This window comes from Argiope bruennichi, chromosome X1, assembly GCF_947563725.1.
Source record: "Argiope bruennichi chromosome X1, qqArgBrue1.1, whole genome shotgun sequence".
In the NCBI taxonomy this organism is placed as follows: domain Eukaryota; kingdom Metazoa; phylum Arthropoda; class Arachnida; order Araneae; family Araneidae; genus Argiope; species Argiope bruennichi.
This window is the reverse complement of record NC_079162.1, coordinates 41,982,211-41,999,324: the sequence shown is the minus strand read 5'-3', so window position 1 is coordinate 41,999,324 and position 17,114 is coordinate 41,982,211. Positions and strand designations below refer to the sequence as shown.

At 28.6% G+C, this 17,114-nt stretch overlaps 1 protein-coding gene across 2 annotated transcripts in view; it reads right to left on the bottom strand.

Moving 5' to 3' along the window:
* Positions 1 to 1,341: 1,341 nt before the first annotated feature.
* LOC129959427 (apolipophorins-like) overlaps positions 1,342 to 17,114 on the bottom strand; it is a 66,726-nt gene continuing 50,953 nt past the window's right edge. Inside the window, exons 26-35 of one of the 2 annotated variants that reach the window (XM_056072253.1) lie at positions 16,102 to 16,361; positions 14,006 to 14,283; positions 11,786 to 12,113; positions 10,453 to 10,661; positions 8,440 to 8,841; positions 7,526 to 7,670; positions 5,741 to 6,183; positions 3,785 to 3,899; positions 2,546 to 2,874; positions 1,342 to 1,539 (exon numbers count right to left, since the gene is read on the bottom strand). In XM_056072253.1, the coding sequence (XP_055928228.1) occupies positions 1,507 to 1,539; positions 2,546 to 2,874; positions 3,785 to 3,899; positions 5,741 to 6,183; positions 7,526 to 7,670; positions 8,440 to 8,841; positions 10,453 to 10,661; positions 11,786 to 12,113; positions 14,006 to 14,283; positions 16,102 to 16,361 (2,542 nt within the window). In that variant the 3' untranslated portion in view covers positions 1,342 to 1,506. Of the gene's footprint in view, positions 2,875 to 3,784; positions 3,900 to 5,740; positions 6,184 to 7,525; positions 7,671 to 8,439; positions 8,842 to 10,452; positions 10,662 to 11,785; positions 12,114 to 14,005; positions 14,284 to 16,101; positions 16,362 to 17,114 lie in introns of both variants that reach the window. The other variant, XM_056072252.1, reaches the window with a different exon arrangement.

Genomic DNA, 17,114 nt, shown 5'->3' with positions numbered 1-17,114 from the left:
TTGTTAGAGAGATCTTTAGAAATAATTCAGATTGCACGAATTTTATCGTTTGTTAGTTATACAAGTTAAATTTGTTCATCAAGTATTCATTTCATTTGCCTTATTTTAATTTATCTCCTGTGTCTACGATAGTATTACTTAGCTTTGCAAGTGTTCATTTACATTTTCAAAAATTAACTATAAAGATAAAGTAACTTCAGTGGATTTATTGGAAAATCTAGTGACACAAGAAATGGCAATATATATAAGATATAATAATTATAATATGATTTGTACTAGAGAACATGTTGATTTGATTTTGTTGCTATCAGTATGTTATGACTGATATCCATAGATCAGGTTTTCCCAAACTTGTACACATTGTGATGCACTTTTAAGAAGCAGAATCTATAGTGACCCACTTCATCCTCGAAGTTAGGCGCATTTTCTTAGAGATGAACAGCAGATGTTATTTCCAAAAAAGTTTTAAGGGCCAAAAAGGTACTTTCATGAAGGGGAAAAAAAACAACCCTCATCATTTTTTTGTGTGGAAATTCTGGAAAGATAATATACATTCAAGATCTTGTTAAGAACCATTGAAAATTGAAATAATTGACTGAAACCAGTTGACCTATAAATTGGGAATCCCTATTATATAAAGGGAATATTGCGGATAATAAAATTTATTGTTTTGAAGAGTTTCAGGGTTTTATATTAATTCATGGTCTCTTTTGAAGCAATATAATGTTGCTTTTTTATTCTGTGATTATAAAGTTAATGATCACTTATTATTTTATGTTTCTTTAAATGTTAGCAATTATTTTGATACTAAAAATCAGAATTTTATATATATTATAAGAAATAATAGAGAAGTGTGGAAGGTTGATGTCGCATGTGAGGTTAAAGGATTAAGTAATATCAAATTTTTAGTGTTGTGGCTACTCTCGGCTTATGAAATTGCGATTTTTTCCCCTCAACTTATTTTTCGAATGTCTTTTATATATTTTGAGACCAGGTAAATGGTTCAGAATTTTTCAATTTTAAGGATGGCCAGTGATTTAGGCCAGATGATGTTGTGGGAATCGGAGTTTAGCTGAAATTTCGATTTTGGTCCATGGAGGCGGTTTGATCACATCCCTATATGACCATTGGAACTCAATTCCATCATTCCATGACCCGAATGCTTATACAGGGTGAAGTTTATCGTTGTGAATATAAAACGATTCGAAAAAAAAATGGAAACTAAGACCATACTTTTGCCATAGCATATTAGCATCAACATGATCAAAATAATTTTAATTAAAGACTGAAATTAGAAAAATGTTAATGAAGTAAGATCTTTCGAAATAATGAAAGTACACATTTTAATTTTAATTCTTTTATTAAAATTCTTATTCACGTACAAATAAAACGGACACATTTAATAAAAAGGATTGGGAGTGAATTTTATTTTTTTCAGCCAACCCAAATACTCTAAAATCACTGCACAAAATAAATGACGTAAGATGCGAGGTTCACTATCGAACATCAGAAATACTTGGCATCAGCCGTAAGGTAAAGCTAGAAAAAAAAAGAAAAATAAAATAAAAACAAAAATACGATTAAAAAAAACAAGTTGTGGGGTTGCAATTGAAACATTTCTAGAGCATAATGATCATTCTTTGAAGAGTATATGGGCTGACAGAAAAAATGTGCTACTCATCCAAAGATTAGAATGAGATGTATCTTATGTACACATTTTTAATGATGAAAATTTTTTAAGCAGCTATTAGTGTGTTAAAATGGGCGGTTTGAAATATATTAACGAGTGAGTGAATTCATAATTTTTAAACATAGATTTGTTTTAATGTTTTTTTATTTATCAAAGATACGATTAAATGTTTCGAAAGCAATTCTGCTTGACGAGCGTTTATTTTAATAAGCAGTCATTTTTCTCCGTATATGTTGCGAAATCATTTCAGTAAGCTAAAACATTTTAACCAATAAAATAATGCTTAAATATTTAAAAAGTTACTTTCCTTTAAAATTTTGGTTAATAACTGATTAACATATTTCATATATGTACGCTTAGGCAAAAAATCCTTTTAACATATTATTTCGTAAAATAATTATTTAATGCTTAAAAGGAAATATGAAAGTAGGAAGTTCTCTACATCTCTAACCGTATAAAATAATTGCTTATTTATATCAATTAAAGAGCAGTAGAATTTTTCGATATTTTGAGGAATTCTTTTTTTATTTCCCAAATACTCCCAATATTTCCCAATGTAGTTAATCTGATTATACATCATTTTTTATAATATTAATAAAAGAAAACTTTCTATTTAATTTCGAAAAGTTATCCGTATTGTACTATCACTCACTCATTACAGCAGTATTACAAGCATAACTTTTTGAAACGGAATATCTCCCCCTTTTTTCATTAAGTCACCTCTTGTTAATGCATTCATCAATTAACTCATTCCTTTTCTACTTCGATATTAATGCCTTTCGCATTTTAATAAAACTGAAGTAAATATGACAAAAACGACTCTGCAGTTCTTTCAAGAGCGCAAGATTTACATACGGAGAAAGGTAGTCTCGGTCTTTTGGCCTCACAAGGCTGACAAATAGTGTTAGGAATGTGGTCTCTGGTAGAGGTACAGTCACACATCTGACACTGGAAGCTTTGAGTAGATTTCAAGAACTTTCTTGCGAACACACTTCGCCAATTCTTCAGATCACCAGATGATGCCTTATTCAGAGAATGAGAAGAAAAGAAGCTTCCATCAACATCTTGCGACAAAGCTATGCATAAATCTTTAGGCAATGATATTTGAGATCGCAAGGCAGGTTCTCCAACCAAGTCTCTCTGTGTTACATCCTTCGAATGATATACGGTAACTGGATCAACACCTGCAAGCAGTAATTGTATTATGAATATAAAGAATAACTGGAATAAGATATTGGAGTCCTAGCAGTTTTGGTTAAAATGGATACAAATCACACATTTGACTCAAGTACTTCTTTGTAAGCAATAGTTACATCAATTCTTCAAAACGTAATGAATTTGTGCAAGTCTTATTTTGTTAAATAAGAGATGTAAAAGTGCTGTTGCTTTCCTCTATCAAAGTGGAGATGTAACGTATGGATTAAAGAGCTATTACAAGTTTATAACTAATTTGCTGCAAGGTATATCCAAAATTAAAATTTTTCTCATCTAGTGAAAATACGCAAATAACTTTCCAACGTTAACGGAATGTTGTCACCATATCTTTCGGTTTCACTGCAAACAAAGGAATTGTTTCCCATCATGAGAGATGAGAATTTAACAATTTTTCTTGACTTTATTTTCATAAACTGCTCTTTGTAAGTTAAGAAGCATAATTTATATTTTTAAAAGAAAAATATCTGAGATTTATTTTGTGATTTGAAAGTGAAAAATGTAACTTATGATTTTTCTTTGCTTTAAGCTCAAATCGTTAGATGAGAAACTCGAAGCTGAATCCTGACAAAGTCAAATGTTGTCTACTTTATTCGCAGAATTTTATGTTTTGTTTGATTATAAAAATGTAACAAAGAAAATTTCATGATGATCAAACTCATCTCTTTTTATTCATAGATAAAACATTACAAGCTTTAAATAAATTTATATTTGAAGTATTTTGTAGAAGAAATTTCTTTAAATACGTTTCAAAAATGAGTAAAAGGAGAGTGCTTATAATTCAAAATGAAATGACAGCGAAATCTGTCATTAATAAAATCTTACAACGTCGAATATTGAGTAATGAAGAAAATGTTTACTATAACAATGATAGCTTCTTACCTATAATATCTTTTTCTTTGATGGAGCTTTTTCTGATAGAAATTTCAGCATCTTTCACCACGTGTAAGCTGATTCCTCGTTCTAACAGAATCTGATGAATAACTGGATACAACAGCTAGAAATAGAATATAATGGCAAGATGATTTTAAGTCGAAATATCGCACTGGTGGATAAATTTGTTCCTTCAATTCTAATTGTGAAGGGCGAATAGTTTTTATTAAAAAGAGAGATAACAGAATATGCACTAAGGTGACAAAATTAGGAATCTCATTTTATATATATTATTTAAATGCTAAGATATATTGGGAATTCACTGCATAAATTATCTTTCATGTATGATTTTCATTAAATGACGTCATTGCTGTTATAAGTCAATCAACCATCAATTTCAAATAATTTATTTTACATTTCTTACTTGGTGGTTTATTATGTAATAAAGGCTGTAAACTGTTCCATTATTTGATTATTTCTTTCCCAACTCATTCCTACATATAGCAATTATTGGAGCTCCTGTTAAGACAGATTTGGGCAAAGCTTTTAAAATTCGCTCTTGGTAACATAATTCAGAATTCCTCAGTAGGTATTCTAATTGCAGTTTTTATGAATCATTTGAATTATGATTCATATACGAATAATAAAAATCGAATAGATCGATGTTTATTTGTGTTAGGAGCTATTTCATTCACTATAATTAGAAGCAAACAAGTTATGAATCTTGCAGAATTATTTAAATAAATCGAGGTAAAATTATAATAGGAAAAAGAATATTACACACGAACCTTTTATGACCCACGATTAAAGAGTCATGCTTCATGTTTGAAAATACCACTAAGTATTATAAAGAAGTTTATAAAGAAATTGTGGAATTGTGATTCACAGAAAATGCACTTTCATAAATTGAAATCTTATTATGTACGTAACAATTGAGGACATTGGTAATTTAATAATTCCTCCTGCTGTTTAAAGCTTTTGACGCTTTAAGATTTTAAATTTGGATAAAAATTTGAATAAAAGGTTAATATTTACTAAAACTTAAAACTTTCCAAGAGTATCAACAACGATTAAAAAATACCGGAAAAAATTTCATTTGTTCAGTCAGTGTAGCACTTAAATATAGCATTCATTCCGTGAAAATAATATATATCTTTTGATTTAAAATGAATAATGTATTTTAAATATCATCAACCTACGCTCAGCAATTGTTAGCTATAATGTTTCAAAATTTAGAGAAGAAAAGTTTAAAAAAATAATTCTTTGGATTGAAAATAAAGCATGCCATATTATAACTGACAGCAATGCTTTGATTATAGTAATAGTCATAATAAAAAAAAATTCAAAAAAAATTCCAATGATCTATGTTCGAAATCTGCATATTGAAAGAAAGTATATCTGTACAAGAAAGTATAAATAAATTACTCTATATATTGTATAAAATTCAGCTGAATATTTTTATCTTTTAATGGTATATTTGTAATAAAATTTTTATTTGTATTCCATTGTTTTCTGATAATCTAAAAAGAGAAAAAATTATATGAATATTTATTTTTGAAGTTCCCCTATGTACATTCTAAATCTCACCATGCTGAGCTCAATATATTTTTTGCATTAAGTAAAATTGTCATGATTATATTCATGTTTTTCTTGACCAATTAAACTGTTTCTATCCACAAACATGTTTCTTTTGATTCAAATTTTTTATTTGTGACAATGTCGAAATCAGTCAAATTATGTTCCTACTTTATATGTTCTTCAATAGCAAAATAAATTAAAATTCGGAATTTTCTTGGACTAATTTTTATGAATATTAAAAGTAAAAGTAAACAATTTTTTTACATACCCTCCCCCCCTGAAAAAATAAATAAGCTTACCGATCTAGAAATTTAAATCTTTTGAACTTTAAGAATTAAAATTTAACAACTGCATGCAAAAAAAAAAAAAAAAAAAAAAGGAACATACCGATTTGTAGTCATATTTGCAGGGAGAGCATGACAATAAGACAAAGGATTTCGCTGTATCGCTTCTGAACAGGTAATTAACAGCGAGTTTCATAGCTTCAAAGGCCCTGGAAGATTCTGTCTTTTGATTTTCTGCTTTTATTCGATCTTTTATAGAATTGATGTCCCTCGAATTGAAAAATGTGCTTCCTTTCACTGTGTATATCTGTGGGTTGCCAATATCAGCTCCATAGCCAACTGCACCAAACATGACATCTTTGAAGCCATCGTTTTGCAGCTCTCTTTCAATTGAACGGGCAAGGTTGCCTAAGTCATTCACAATAGCTTTATTGCATTCGTGATCTTCTACAATGAAAACGACATCAGCTGATTTCTTGCTTAAGTTTTCATACTTTTTCCTGTCACCTTGCTGCAGGGTGCTTCCATCAGGTGCACTGCATGTAACTATGGGAAACGAGAATAAAAAAAAATAGTCAAAATTATAACAAAGATGAGTAAAACATATAGAAAAGAGAATATTTTCTCTTTTTTGGGGGGGGGGGGATTTTATCACCTTTTGTCAAAAGATAAATTTCTGAATTTTTTTATGAAATCTATATAAACTCGAATAAACTAGCTATCATAAGTCAAATGATATGGGAAACTAAAAGGAACAAAAGCAAATCCAAATAAGCACATGACGAATGGTAAAAATATATTTAAAATGGGAATAATAAGGATATTAACATATTAATGAGAGATAAATTTTATTAATCTGCGATATGATTAGCGAGCGATGTATGAAAACAAAATGTTGCAGGATGTCATAAAAGCAATTGCTATTTGTCAAATATATTACACAAGATTTCCATTTTTAATTAATAAAGAACTGCTCTATATAGCTGATGAATGTATCAACTACCGCAATAGCAATAATCTGCAACAGAAAGTGGAAAGCAAAAAGTATTTATAAAGGATAACATTGTAATTTTATATCAAAACAACAGTTATTTGTTGAGAAATTTTTTTCCAGAATTAGCATATCTAAAGAAAAGTTTGGTTATGAAATAGTCAGGGTCACACTAATATGGAAATAGTACATGGGAAGAAATTCTGAATCATCAATCAGAGTTTCCATATGCTTATCCCACATTCTTCGTTCAAATGAAAATGTTGGTTCCATTAACATCTGCCTATAAAATATGAATTATTGCGCACTGAATCTGTGTAGAGGAGTTTAAAGTACGACGTTACGTGTTTTGTCGTTTTCTGTTTCATTGAATAATACGAAACCACTAACCCCTATATACCAGGTTACTCTTTCTCTGCCATATGGTTGCCACACCATGACTATCATGGTATTTTCCCCATAAAATTCTACAAAAACTGTCAGTTTTCGCTTAACATATGCAACCATCTACCAGAAATCATGTTGGACAATACTGTCAGAACCAGATGCCTATTTTCATTTGGACTAGTCACAAAAATGCCTTTCACAAATACATGAATTTCATTCCATTAAAAAAAATCGTTACAGCGTTTCTTTCGTCATTGTTTTGACTTGCCTTTGAGGCTAAAGAAAGCATAGTACATTTTTCGAAATCAAAGAAACTGTTGCAACTTATTTTGTATTCAGTTCCCGATGATTTGTTTTGGCTTAACAAATCATTAACAATTTTTAAATAGTGAATTTTCTAAATTCAAGAAAGCCTCCAGTTATAATTATCGCTAACATGTATAACAAAGCACATTTTTTTTGTATGCAGAATCTTCAGAATTAAAAATATATATATATCAGTAAGCTTACTGCATTTGCTGGGAAGATTCAATTCGATGTAATTTCTTTCACATTCCATAACATATGCTGCTGCAATATTACATAATGATTTTGCTGGATCACTTGCTCTTGCGAGATGACGGAGGCACAATTGGAAATATTCTTCAGGTTTAACCTGAAAATGTTTTGATGACATATAATTTCATTTAACAAGTATTACATAAACATGATATTTTTTATTAAAGAATATAGAATTCAGAATATTTTTTATTAAAGCTGAATAGTTTTATTATTATACGAAAGAGAAGTCTAACAAATCAATTTTCTCAATATTGGCATAGATGATAATCAAAATTGCAATTTTTTATTGAAAAATAACGGTGTTTGATTTCTTAAAAATTAATTGAAAATCGAATAACTTGTGGTTTTCACTGTTTAATTCAGAAATCAAATTATTTTACCGAAAAGTAAATTATTAGTAAATAAATTAAAGTTTTGATACTAAAGAAATTCTTTTTCATTTGCATATATTTTTCTATAATTTAAGAAAGGATACTCTTTATAATGCCTCTAAAAAACTACCGTTTGATTTCAGAAGCATAAAATTTTTTATTTATCCTAATAAATCTCAGATAAAAAAAAATTTGGATTTTCTAAGTTTGTTTCATGGTTAGAGCGTTAAAAATATCTAGAAAAATTTACCAGAAGGAACGGATATTGGTAGCTCATAAAAGGGTTTGGTTATCAGTTTTCACAATTGAAAGTTTTTATGAATACAAATTAATGTTTATTAATGTTTTATTTATTATTCATTAATATTTCCATTGAAAATTTAAAGAAGCAAAACTTTACTGAGAGAAAAAGAAATAGTTAAAAGATTGAATACTACGGTATTGAAATTTTTTTCAGTTAAAAATATATGTTTATAATGTACGATATCTTACTTCATAGAAACATGCTGATAGTGGAGACGAAGTGGACTCGAAATGTTCTTTACATAATTTATAATAGTCACTGTTTTCCTTAATCTTCACTTCAGGAACTAAATTATTAGATTTGCAGCCTTTCTTTAACTCAAAACTCTTGGCTAGGACACTTGGAGAGTTTGCAACTTGTCCTTTTGGTCTTTTGAATTCATCCGAAGGTTCGTAGTTGTAAGTTCCAAGAAGGCCAGCAGTTTTTCCAAAATACCAACCAGTAATTGAAAATGTGCATATCTGATAAACCAAATTGCATTTCACTTTAACGCCATGTTTGTCGTCAATGATGACAGTGCTTCCAGATCGGGAAACTGTAAATTCTTTTGTGAGATATGGCAATTCCACTGCATTATCATCTACACTTATCTGAAAAAAAAATTCATACTTTCATATAGTAGTTAAAGAATCTTCGAGTACCTTAAGTCTGAGAAGAAGGGTTTTAGTTAATATTTATACATATGTAATAGTATTTTGGAAAGAAAATTAAGTATCAGAAGGTATCTTGTGACACTTGAAAATTATAAAATTATACACGTTGAATTGGTGAAACTGTTCACCAAGAAGATTTGTTAGATTTCAGTTCTGAGCTTATTAGAAGAAATGTATTTAGAAATTAGAGCTTTTAACTAGTACTTTTTATTCATTAAAGTTTCTTAAAGGAAGAAATACGAAAGAATGAATGTGCTCGTTCTGTATTTATAATATATATTTATCTTTCCATTATTATATTAAGACGTCGCTATAATAGTATGTTTTGTTTTTATATTATTGTATATTCAAAGTGAGAGCACAGTTGAACATATTATAAAAGACTGAGTTTTGTGAAAAAAGAAAGACTACAATGGCTTGTAAGATGGCAACTGAAAAAATATTCACCTACTTATTCAAGATTTCAGGTTTAAAAACTAAATTAAGAACGCTATCATTAGTTTATTGTAAATGGAATTGAGCTGAATCCATTCTTTCCATTTGTTTTTTTCGTTTTCTAAATTATTTTATTTATATTTCAGATAATAATTGTAAATGCAAAGAAATATTAACAAAGGAAAATAAGATTTATTAGCAGTGTTGGTGAAGATTTCTGTGGAAAGGAAGGTCTAGATGACTCTTGGTGTGGTCAGTTAGTTGCGTTTAACAGCGCGCGTACTCCCAAGGGTTTTTGAGGTGAAAGAGTTGAATGTGATCTCTCACATGCCTAGTATGGCCTGCTCTCCGTGAGGGACTAATAGTGTAGTGCGGCCTCATTTAATCTTCCCGTATGGCCTCTGGCTAAACGGAGTTTGAAATGCTATCATTGGATATTCAAAATGACATTCTTCCATGTGATATCTAGGCCTGAAATCGATTCGATAATAATTATCTATATATTAGGTATTTATCTTTCCACTGTTTAGTTTTCATGCTGCAAGAATAATGTGCATAATTTTGCAGCATTCATAACGAAAGTCATCTACATGATATTTTGATCTAGAGACGACTCGACAGTCAATATTACCAGGAAATTCAGTGCTGATTTCGGTTATCATGTTTTTCTTGTAATTGTCAGAAATTGTTCATGAGCACTATAGTAGCGAAGTCTTAAGACTGAATTGAGTCAATTTTGCGTGCCTTTGGTAATAAACTATTTCATATGATAAATCAAAACTCTTCTTCAATTTAAATGTATATTTTAAATCTATAATTATGAATATTTAAACAAAGGAAGAATTTGGGCCCGTATGTTTCTAAACACTTTTATTTAACTTCAATATTTTCATTTTTGTAGAGATAGAATTTTATAATTGGTTTTCTACTCATTTCCTAATGTGTTAGAAGACTGAAATTTTATACACTTTCGTAATTTCGATGAAACACGATTTAATATTTTCAAAAACTAATTATTAATTAAAATTATGCTGCTTAATATAATGATGAAAGTATGTTTTTAAAAACTTTTTATAGTCAAATTTTTTTCTAGTTAGTATATTTCGAACTTACTATTTGATCACCGCTGTTTACTTCAATACTCTTGTCGTTGATTAATGCAAGTATAGATGGACCTTTTTCACCCGCAGACGGTTTGAGAGCAAACGTGAAATTACCATCCTCAAAATCTCTAGAGAGGAGGTAGGTACATTCTCCAGCAAAGTCGTAGAATACTTTATCAAATGTTACAAAATGATGGTTACCCACAAGCATAGCTTGAGCTGCAAAAAACAAAGAATGATTAAGTTGTGTTGTTGTAAAAAAGAGAATACAAAAGCAATTCAGAGTTTGTCAGCATAAATCTTAAGATAATTTATTTAGTTATTGCCATTTACCTTTTAAATTATTCATATCTAGTCATTATTATAACAGAGTCAATTCACACGCCTGTGTTCGATGATAAGCTTCGCATGTTATCATACATTTAGTTGCAGGTTGTCTTAATGCTTTGCTGTGACGTCATGTTTTTTTCCTCCTATAAGATGCGTAGTGGATTCCAAAATTAAGTTAAAGTGACGCGTTTAATGTGTAGCAGATGAATTATTTCCGCTAGATTTTAAAGCTATTAAATAATTTAAAAAATCTAAGGAAAGAAAGCACCGTTTTAAACAAAGAAAAAGGAAACTATTTTCACCTCATTACAGCTGTATTCTTCACATCTTTCAGTTTATAGTATCTTGCAATATTTTAAAATTCTTTTTACAGTTATCTAAAAAATTAATAGAAGGTTTGATGCAAAGTTTTTAGAGCAGCAGGAAATAACAAAGGTAAAGAATGGAAGAAAAAAAATTCTCAAATTTATTTGGGAGGAACATTAAAACTAATATAGAAAGTTAAAAATAAATATTAAAACAGGCAGAAACTCTTTTTATATTTTCAATATAAGAACGTTTTCCTCTTGCTTCAAAAGAATCTAATTATCGATTAATAAAAATATTTTCTTTCTACATTTTGGGCTTGGGAAAAAAAGAAAGATTTTTAACTAAGGGGTTTTAACTGAACAGCTAATGATTTTTCAGTCATTTATTTTCATATTTACATTAAGAAATAGAGTTCAAGAGAAATTTTTAAAATAATAATTTCTGTGCATTTGTAATCTGCGTTCATGTATATTTAAACAAGCAACATCGAAAAATAGAAAAAAAAAATCATGTAATGTAAAAATCAATATAGCGTCTTTAAAAACATATAAATAACACAAAAGATTTGATATTAAATATTTAGAATTCCTAAAATGACTGGAAGATAAGTACAGATAAAAGTGATACAGAAGATTAAGTCCAAATTGTAAAGTATAGAGAATAAATGATTTAAGGATTACAATTTAAAGTGTTTATAGTTGTACCTTCATAAGGTGGGAAGAAATTTAAGTCAGCTCCTCGCTTGAACTTGACCAGTAAAGCTTGCGAACTAAACTGTTCTCTGTGGAATACCAGTCTTTCTACTAAATTTGTTACTCGATCAAGAATGCGAGTAAGCACTTTAACTGGGTACGATTGTGAAACTCCAAAATGAATATCGAAGTCTACATGGCCTCGTTCGACATCGAATGCATTGATTGTCGTCGCAGATTTTGGAGATGGAGGAGTGAAGTTGAAGAGGAAATCTTCTATGTAGTGCTTTCCTATGGAAATCAGCTTTTCGAAGTCTATTTTTTCTACTTCACTTCTCAGCTGTCAAAATAGAAAATATTTCATACAACATATCATGTCACAAAAACACAGGATGTAATCTTTGATATGCTTAAATTAAAACGATTAAATGAGAATCAGTGATGTGAGAAATGAGAAAACAATATATACCATACTAAATGTTACTAAAATGAATTATAAGAATATAAATGATTGATAATATAACAAAATCTAATTTTCAGAGCAAAAAATGAATAAAAATTGAATTTTAGTTCAGAAAGATAATCGAAATATACTTAAAGTATTTGTACTTAAATATTATTGTTTTTAAACGTTAAAAAATGTCTGATAATCATGGTGAAGTTTATTTAAACAAAAATCTAACCAAAAAATAACCCTCCCAGAATTAAGTAAGAAATTCTATCAAATACCTTCCAATTGTTTGCTCTTTTAAAAACATTATCATGATAGAATCTTGATTTTTTAAAAAAATATTCAGGCACTCATTCTCAGCTTTAATCTTTTATGAATAAATGTTAGTTTCTTATTAAAACTTATCTTTTAATCCTTTGTACCGTTTTATGGATATTTAAAAAAAAAATAATGAACAACTTTCACGACAAATTTCTCACTTCATTCGTGTTCTTTAATCTAAATGAAACGCTATATGCATTGAATTGAATTTAATTCTGTGCTTTTCTTAATTTTTATATTTCTTATCAATAAGAAGTAATTTTCTGCCTTTTTGATAACCATTCTAATTTTTTGCGTTATCAACTTTTGAAATGATAATCGATAAGTGTCAGTGAATTGAAACAATATTTAAATGGATTGAAAGATGGACGGAGAAACCTGATACGAAATGTATGAATGTTATTATGGGAAATCCGTTCGGTGAGTATATGGTGAGAAGTCAACAAGCTCGATAACGGATGGCTATGCTTTATTCCACACACGCACACACAAAATGAAACACATAGCCGTAATATTCAGTACTTTCAGAAATCAACAACGCATTAGCACACAACAATTCGCTTCTTAAATAGTATCAAAGCACAATAGTATTCAGCTTAAAACAACTGGAGGGCTCGCTCTTCAGTCAATATTCCAAAGAGAGAAGTCACTCGATTCACCGAGAATTTTATATGGTAAAGTATCAAATCTTAGATGGATTGCTAGATATCGATTTCTAATGGAGATGCCTCCATAATTCTTTTATTTTCTAGAACCTTCATTTTGGTAATTAAATTTGAAGATAAGTCTGAGAATCAGTGGTCTGATATCTATTCAGCCTTCATTAAAAATATTTCTAAAATTCTTTTCCTTGCTATGAAATTCACAGGAAAGCAACATTGCAGATTTGAAACAATATAATCACACATAATTTGGATATTTTTTCAACCACTAAAACAAACAGAGTTATCATATTGAAGAAATAAGATATTACGTTATTTTTTTTATTTAGGATAAGGGTATCATGTTAATGAGTATTATTTCGTTGTACGGGGATATCTCTGCATACCAATGGAACGTTAAATGTATAGTCAAGTGAATTTCAACTCTTTCTCTAATTCAAATTTTCTCAAACTTTCTTTTGCCGACCTTTTTTTCAGAAGCAAAAAATGACGATATCATTGATACTTAAAAATTAAATTAATGACGAATGAAGTGACTATTGAAAGATGACAGAAACTTTTAGTTTAATGCCATTGTTTCATGAAATATTTTCAAATATTTTAATTTAAAATGATTTCCTTAATTATTTATTTTTACCGTCTGTAATTAGAGGATTTATACAAAAAGTTTTGCCTCGAAAAATTTCGACGTTCCTATGTGAAATAGTGATACTTGATTTAAGAATCACTGATCTAATCTTAAGTTAGTTTTCCAATAACGTGGATTTTTTTAAAATGTGATAAGCAATGTAATCTTACCCTAGAGAATGCATCTTGAGCAATTTTTGTTGCCTGAATGACATATTTATTGGTAACTATCGCTTGTCTTATTGTACGATAATAACGAGGATAATTTTCCAAGAATGACTGTATGTGTGGTTCAACAGCTGTGTAAGTCAACTGAACAATTTTGACAACAATTTCACCACATTTATATTTTGTTAAAGGCTGGAGAGCAGCTTTCACTAGGATCATGGCTTTGTCGTAAAATTTTCTTGCATCCACTCCTGGTCTCTCCATGAAATTACGTATCTTTTCTGAAATAAAATTTTAACTATTAAAAATTTCTATTAATTAACTAAATTTCTAATTAAGTAATCATTTAAAATTACTCTTCATTTTGTTCAAATAATTAACCATAATGTTAAAAAGTTGTAAATAAGACGAAAAGTAAATATGTAGTGGTGTTTCAGTATTTAATAAAGGAGAAATGATAATTATCTAGCGTTTTAAAACATTAGATGTTTAAACAAGAATAATAATGACTTTCTTCAGTTTAGAATAACATTTAGACATTTATTTATAACTAATCAGTTCAGCAGATAAAGATTGTAAATTTTTAGTGGAATCCTTCAAACAATTTTCTTTATAGATGCTTTCTGTCTAAATAAAACAAAATGCTTTGATTAACCTAACAGTTTATTGTAATTTTTTATATCCGTCATTGATACCGTTCCTGCAAATTAATTTTTGTAGCAGTTTTTGATATTTGAGAAAAATATTTGAAGTTGTTTTTATTAAAAATAAAGAATTACAAGGAATCTTTTTAGAAGCTTAGTAGCGTGTATTTTGATTTAATTAATTCAATCAAATATTTTTCGTTTTTTAGTATCAATTATTTTTAGACTGCTCATTTATACTCATCAATTTTTTAGTTTATTGTAGGCATTGTAATTAAATTAAAGATTGCCTTCCTTCAATTTTCAACTTAATTACAGTACTACAGACGACATACCAAAAGAAGCTTAAGTATAATGATTATGCTTTGGCAGAAAAATTATTCATTCTTTTCTAGACGGTTTCTTGAGAATATTTTATTTTTTGATACACTCTTATTAAACTTGACTTATTTCATGTTTATAAAGACAGAATTTTATAATTGATCTATCACTCTTTTCTTGATGTGCAATATTTTCAAAATTTATTTGTCAATTAATCCTTTAAATTTATTTTGCTTTGATTCAATGCGAGATGTATCTTTTGGCAGAGAATTTGAGTAAAATTGTTTACAAGATTCCATAATAATTATAAGAATGAATTTGAAATATACAGAAAACTAATGAAAAGCAAATAATAAATACGAAAAATTAAAGAACCCTTTTGTTAATGAAATAAAATTTAGAAAATATTTTTCTTTGCAAAGACAAAAAAAAAAAAAATTAATAAGATTAGAGAAATAGTTTCTAATTGCACATGAGTTAAACATTATTGAATATACAGCGGTTATTATTATTATTATTTTATTTAAATTTCATGATCATTAAAGGAAATTTTGTGATACATATTACATTGAAAGTTAGTTCCTGAAGGTTTTTTTTTGTATTGATCTTTCTCTGAAGTCAATTTAATTTCATTGAAATCTTGCAAATCAAAATACAATTCTCATGAATAATTTATCTAATTAATATTACAGAAAAAGATATTATAGAATAAAAGTTTCAAGAGTTTCGATTTCTGTCCAATATTATGTAATGTGTTTTGGCATACTATTTAAATTTTAAGAAATTTTATTTAAAAAAATTGTACATATTAAACAATAATCCGTATGTTTTACTGATTTGATGAAATTATGCTATAGTTCTGTTTAATCCCAATGCAAAAATTGATGGAAGGTCAATATTTGAAAGTTGATTTGACAGTAAGGAATCAATGTTGTTAAAAAATGTACAAAAAATAAAATAAACATTACAACGAAATATTATAGTAAAAATAAATAATAAGACATGCGTTAATACATATTTCAGAAAAGTGAAACTTCATTTACGTTTGAGCAGAGCTGAAAATAAATCTAGCAAAACAATGAAAATTTAACTTGACCAACTATGTCTTTGATGTGAATATGGGGTAATACTTACGAGGTATGGACTGAATAAAGATCTTTATTTGATTTGCCAGTCCTTTCCATCCTCCGTCATTAAAAGCATTAACGAAAGCTTTACAATCTTCGTTGTTATGACATACAGCTTTAACAATACCAGTTGCTTTATTTACGAAATTGATAGCGGTTTTGAAATACTCTTTATAATAGGATTCCACAGCACTCCAAACTTCGTAAAGAGCACTTCTCACCAGTTGCCTTGCTCTTTGTATGGTTTGTTTGATTTCAGTAAATGGTCTATAAAACGAAAAGAGTTATCATCAATTTAGATGGGAAACTTAGTTTATTATAGAAGTAAAAGCAGACTATTAAAGTTGATTAAAGATGTCACAGAAGAAAACTTTAGAAATCTTGTTTATTTGAGTTCTAAAGAAGCATTTGAAAGACATAAAATAAAAATCCAAGGAATTGTGCACTTGTTTGCAAAATATAGAAATTATTTAGAACTACCTTGTTGTCCAAATTACCAAACGTTTACTTTAGATACATGAAAATACATTGACGGATTCTTAAAGCTTCATTAATTTTGAGATATTATATTTCATTTTTTTGAAACCAGGGATTATAAGCTTTCTTCAGCTATTGCTTCACGTTTGAAATTGTTTTATAAGTTTCGCATTGCAGCTTATATAATAGCCCTGATGCACTTTCTGCTCCATGTTTTAAATCGGTAATGAAAGGAAATGAATTTTAGATCAGACAATTGCATTTGAGATTATTTAAAATTGTCATTAAATTTTCATTTGTTTGCTGTTTAATGTTTATTATTTACTTATAAGTCTTGATGCACATTATAAATTTATCTCATCATCATAAGACAGGAAAGGAACTTGTTAACTCTTAGAATGCCATTTTAAAATTCTTTTAGATGCCTTCTTAAATTTTAACATTTTTTCAACAAAAATGTGTTAGGCTCTGTTGAAGTCAGTCACACTTGATCTTTATCATATTGTGAAGGAGAAGGAATTTAAAGAAGTGTGACATATGTGT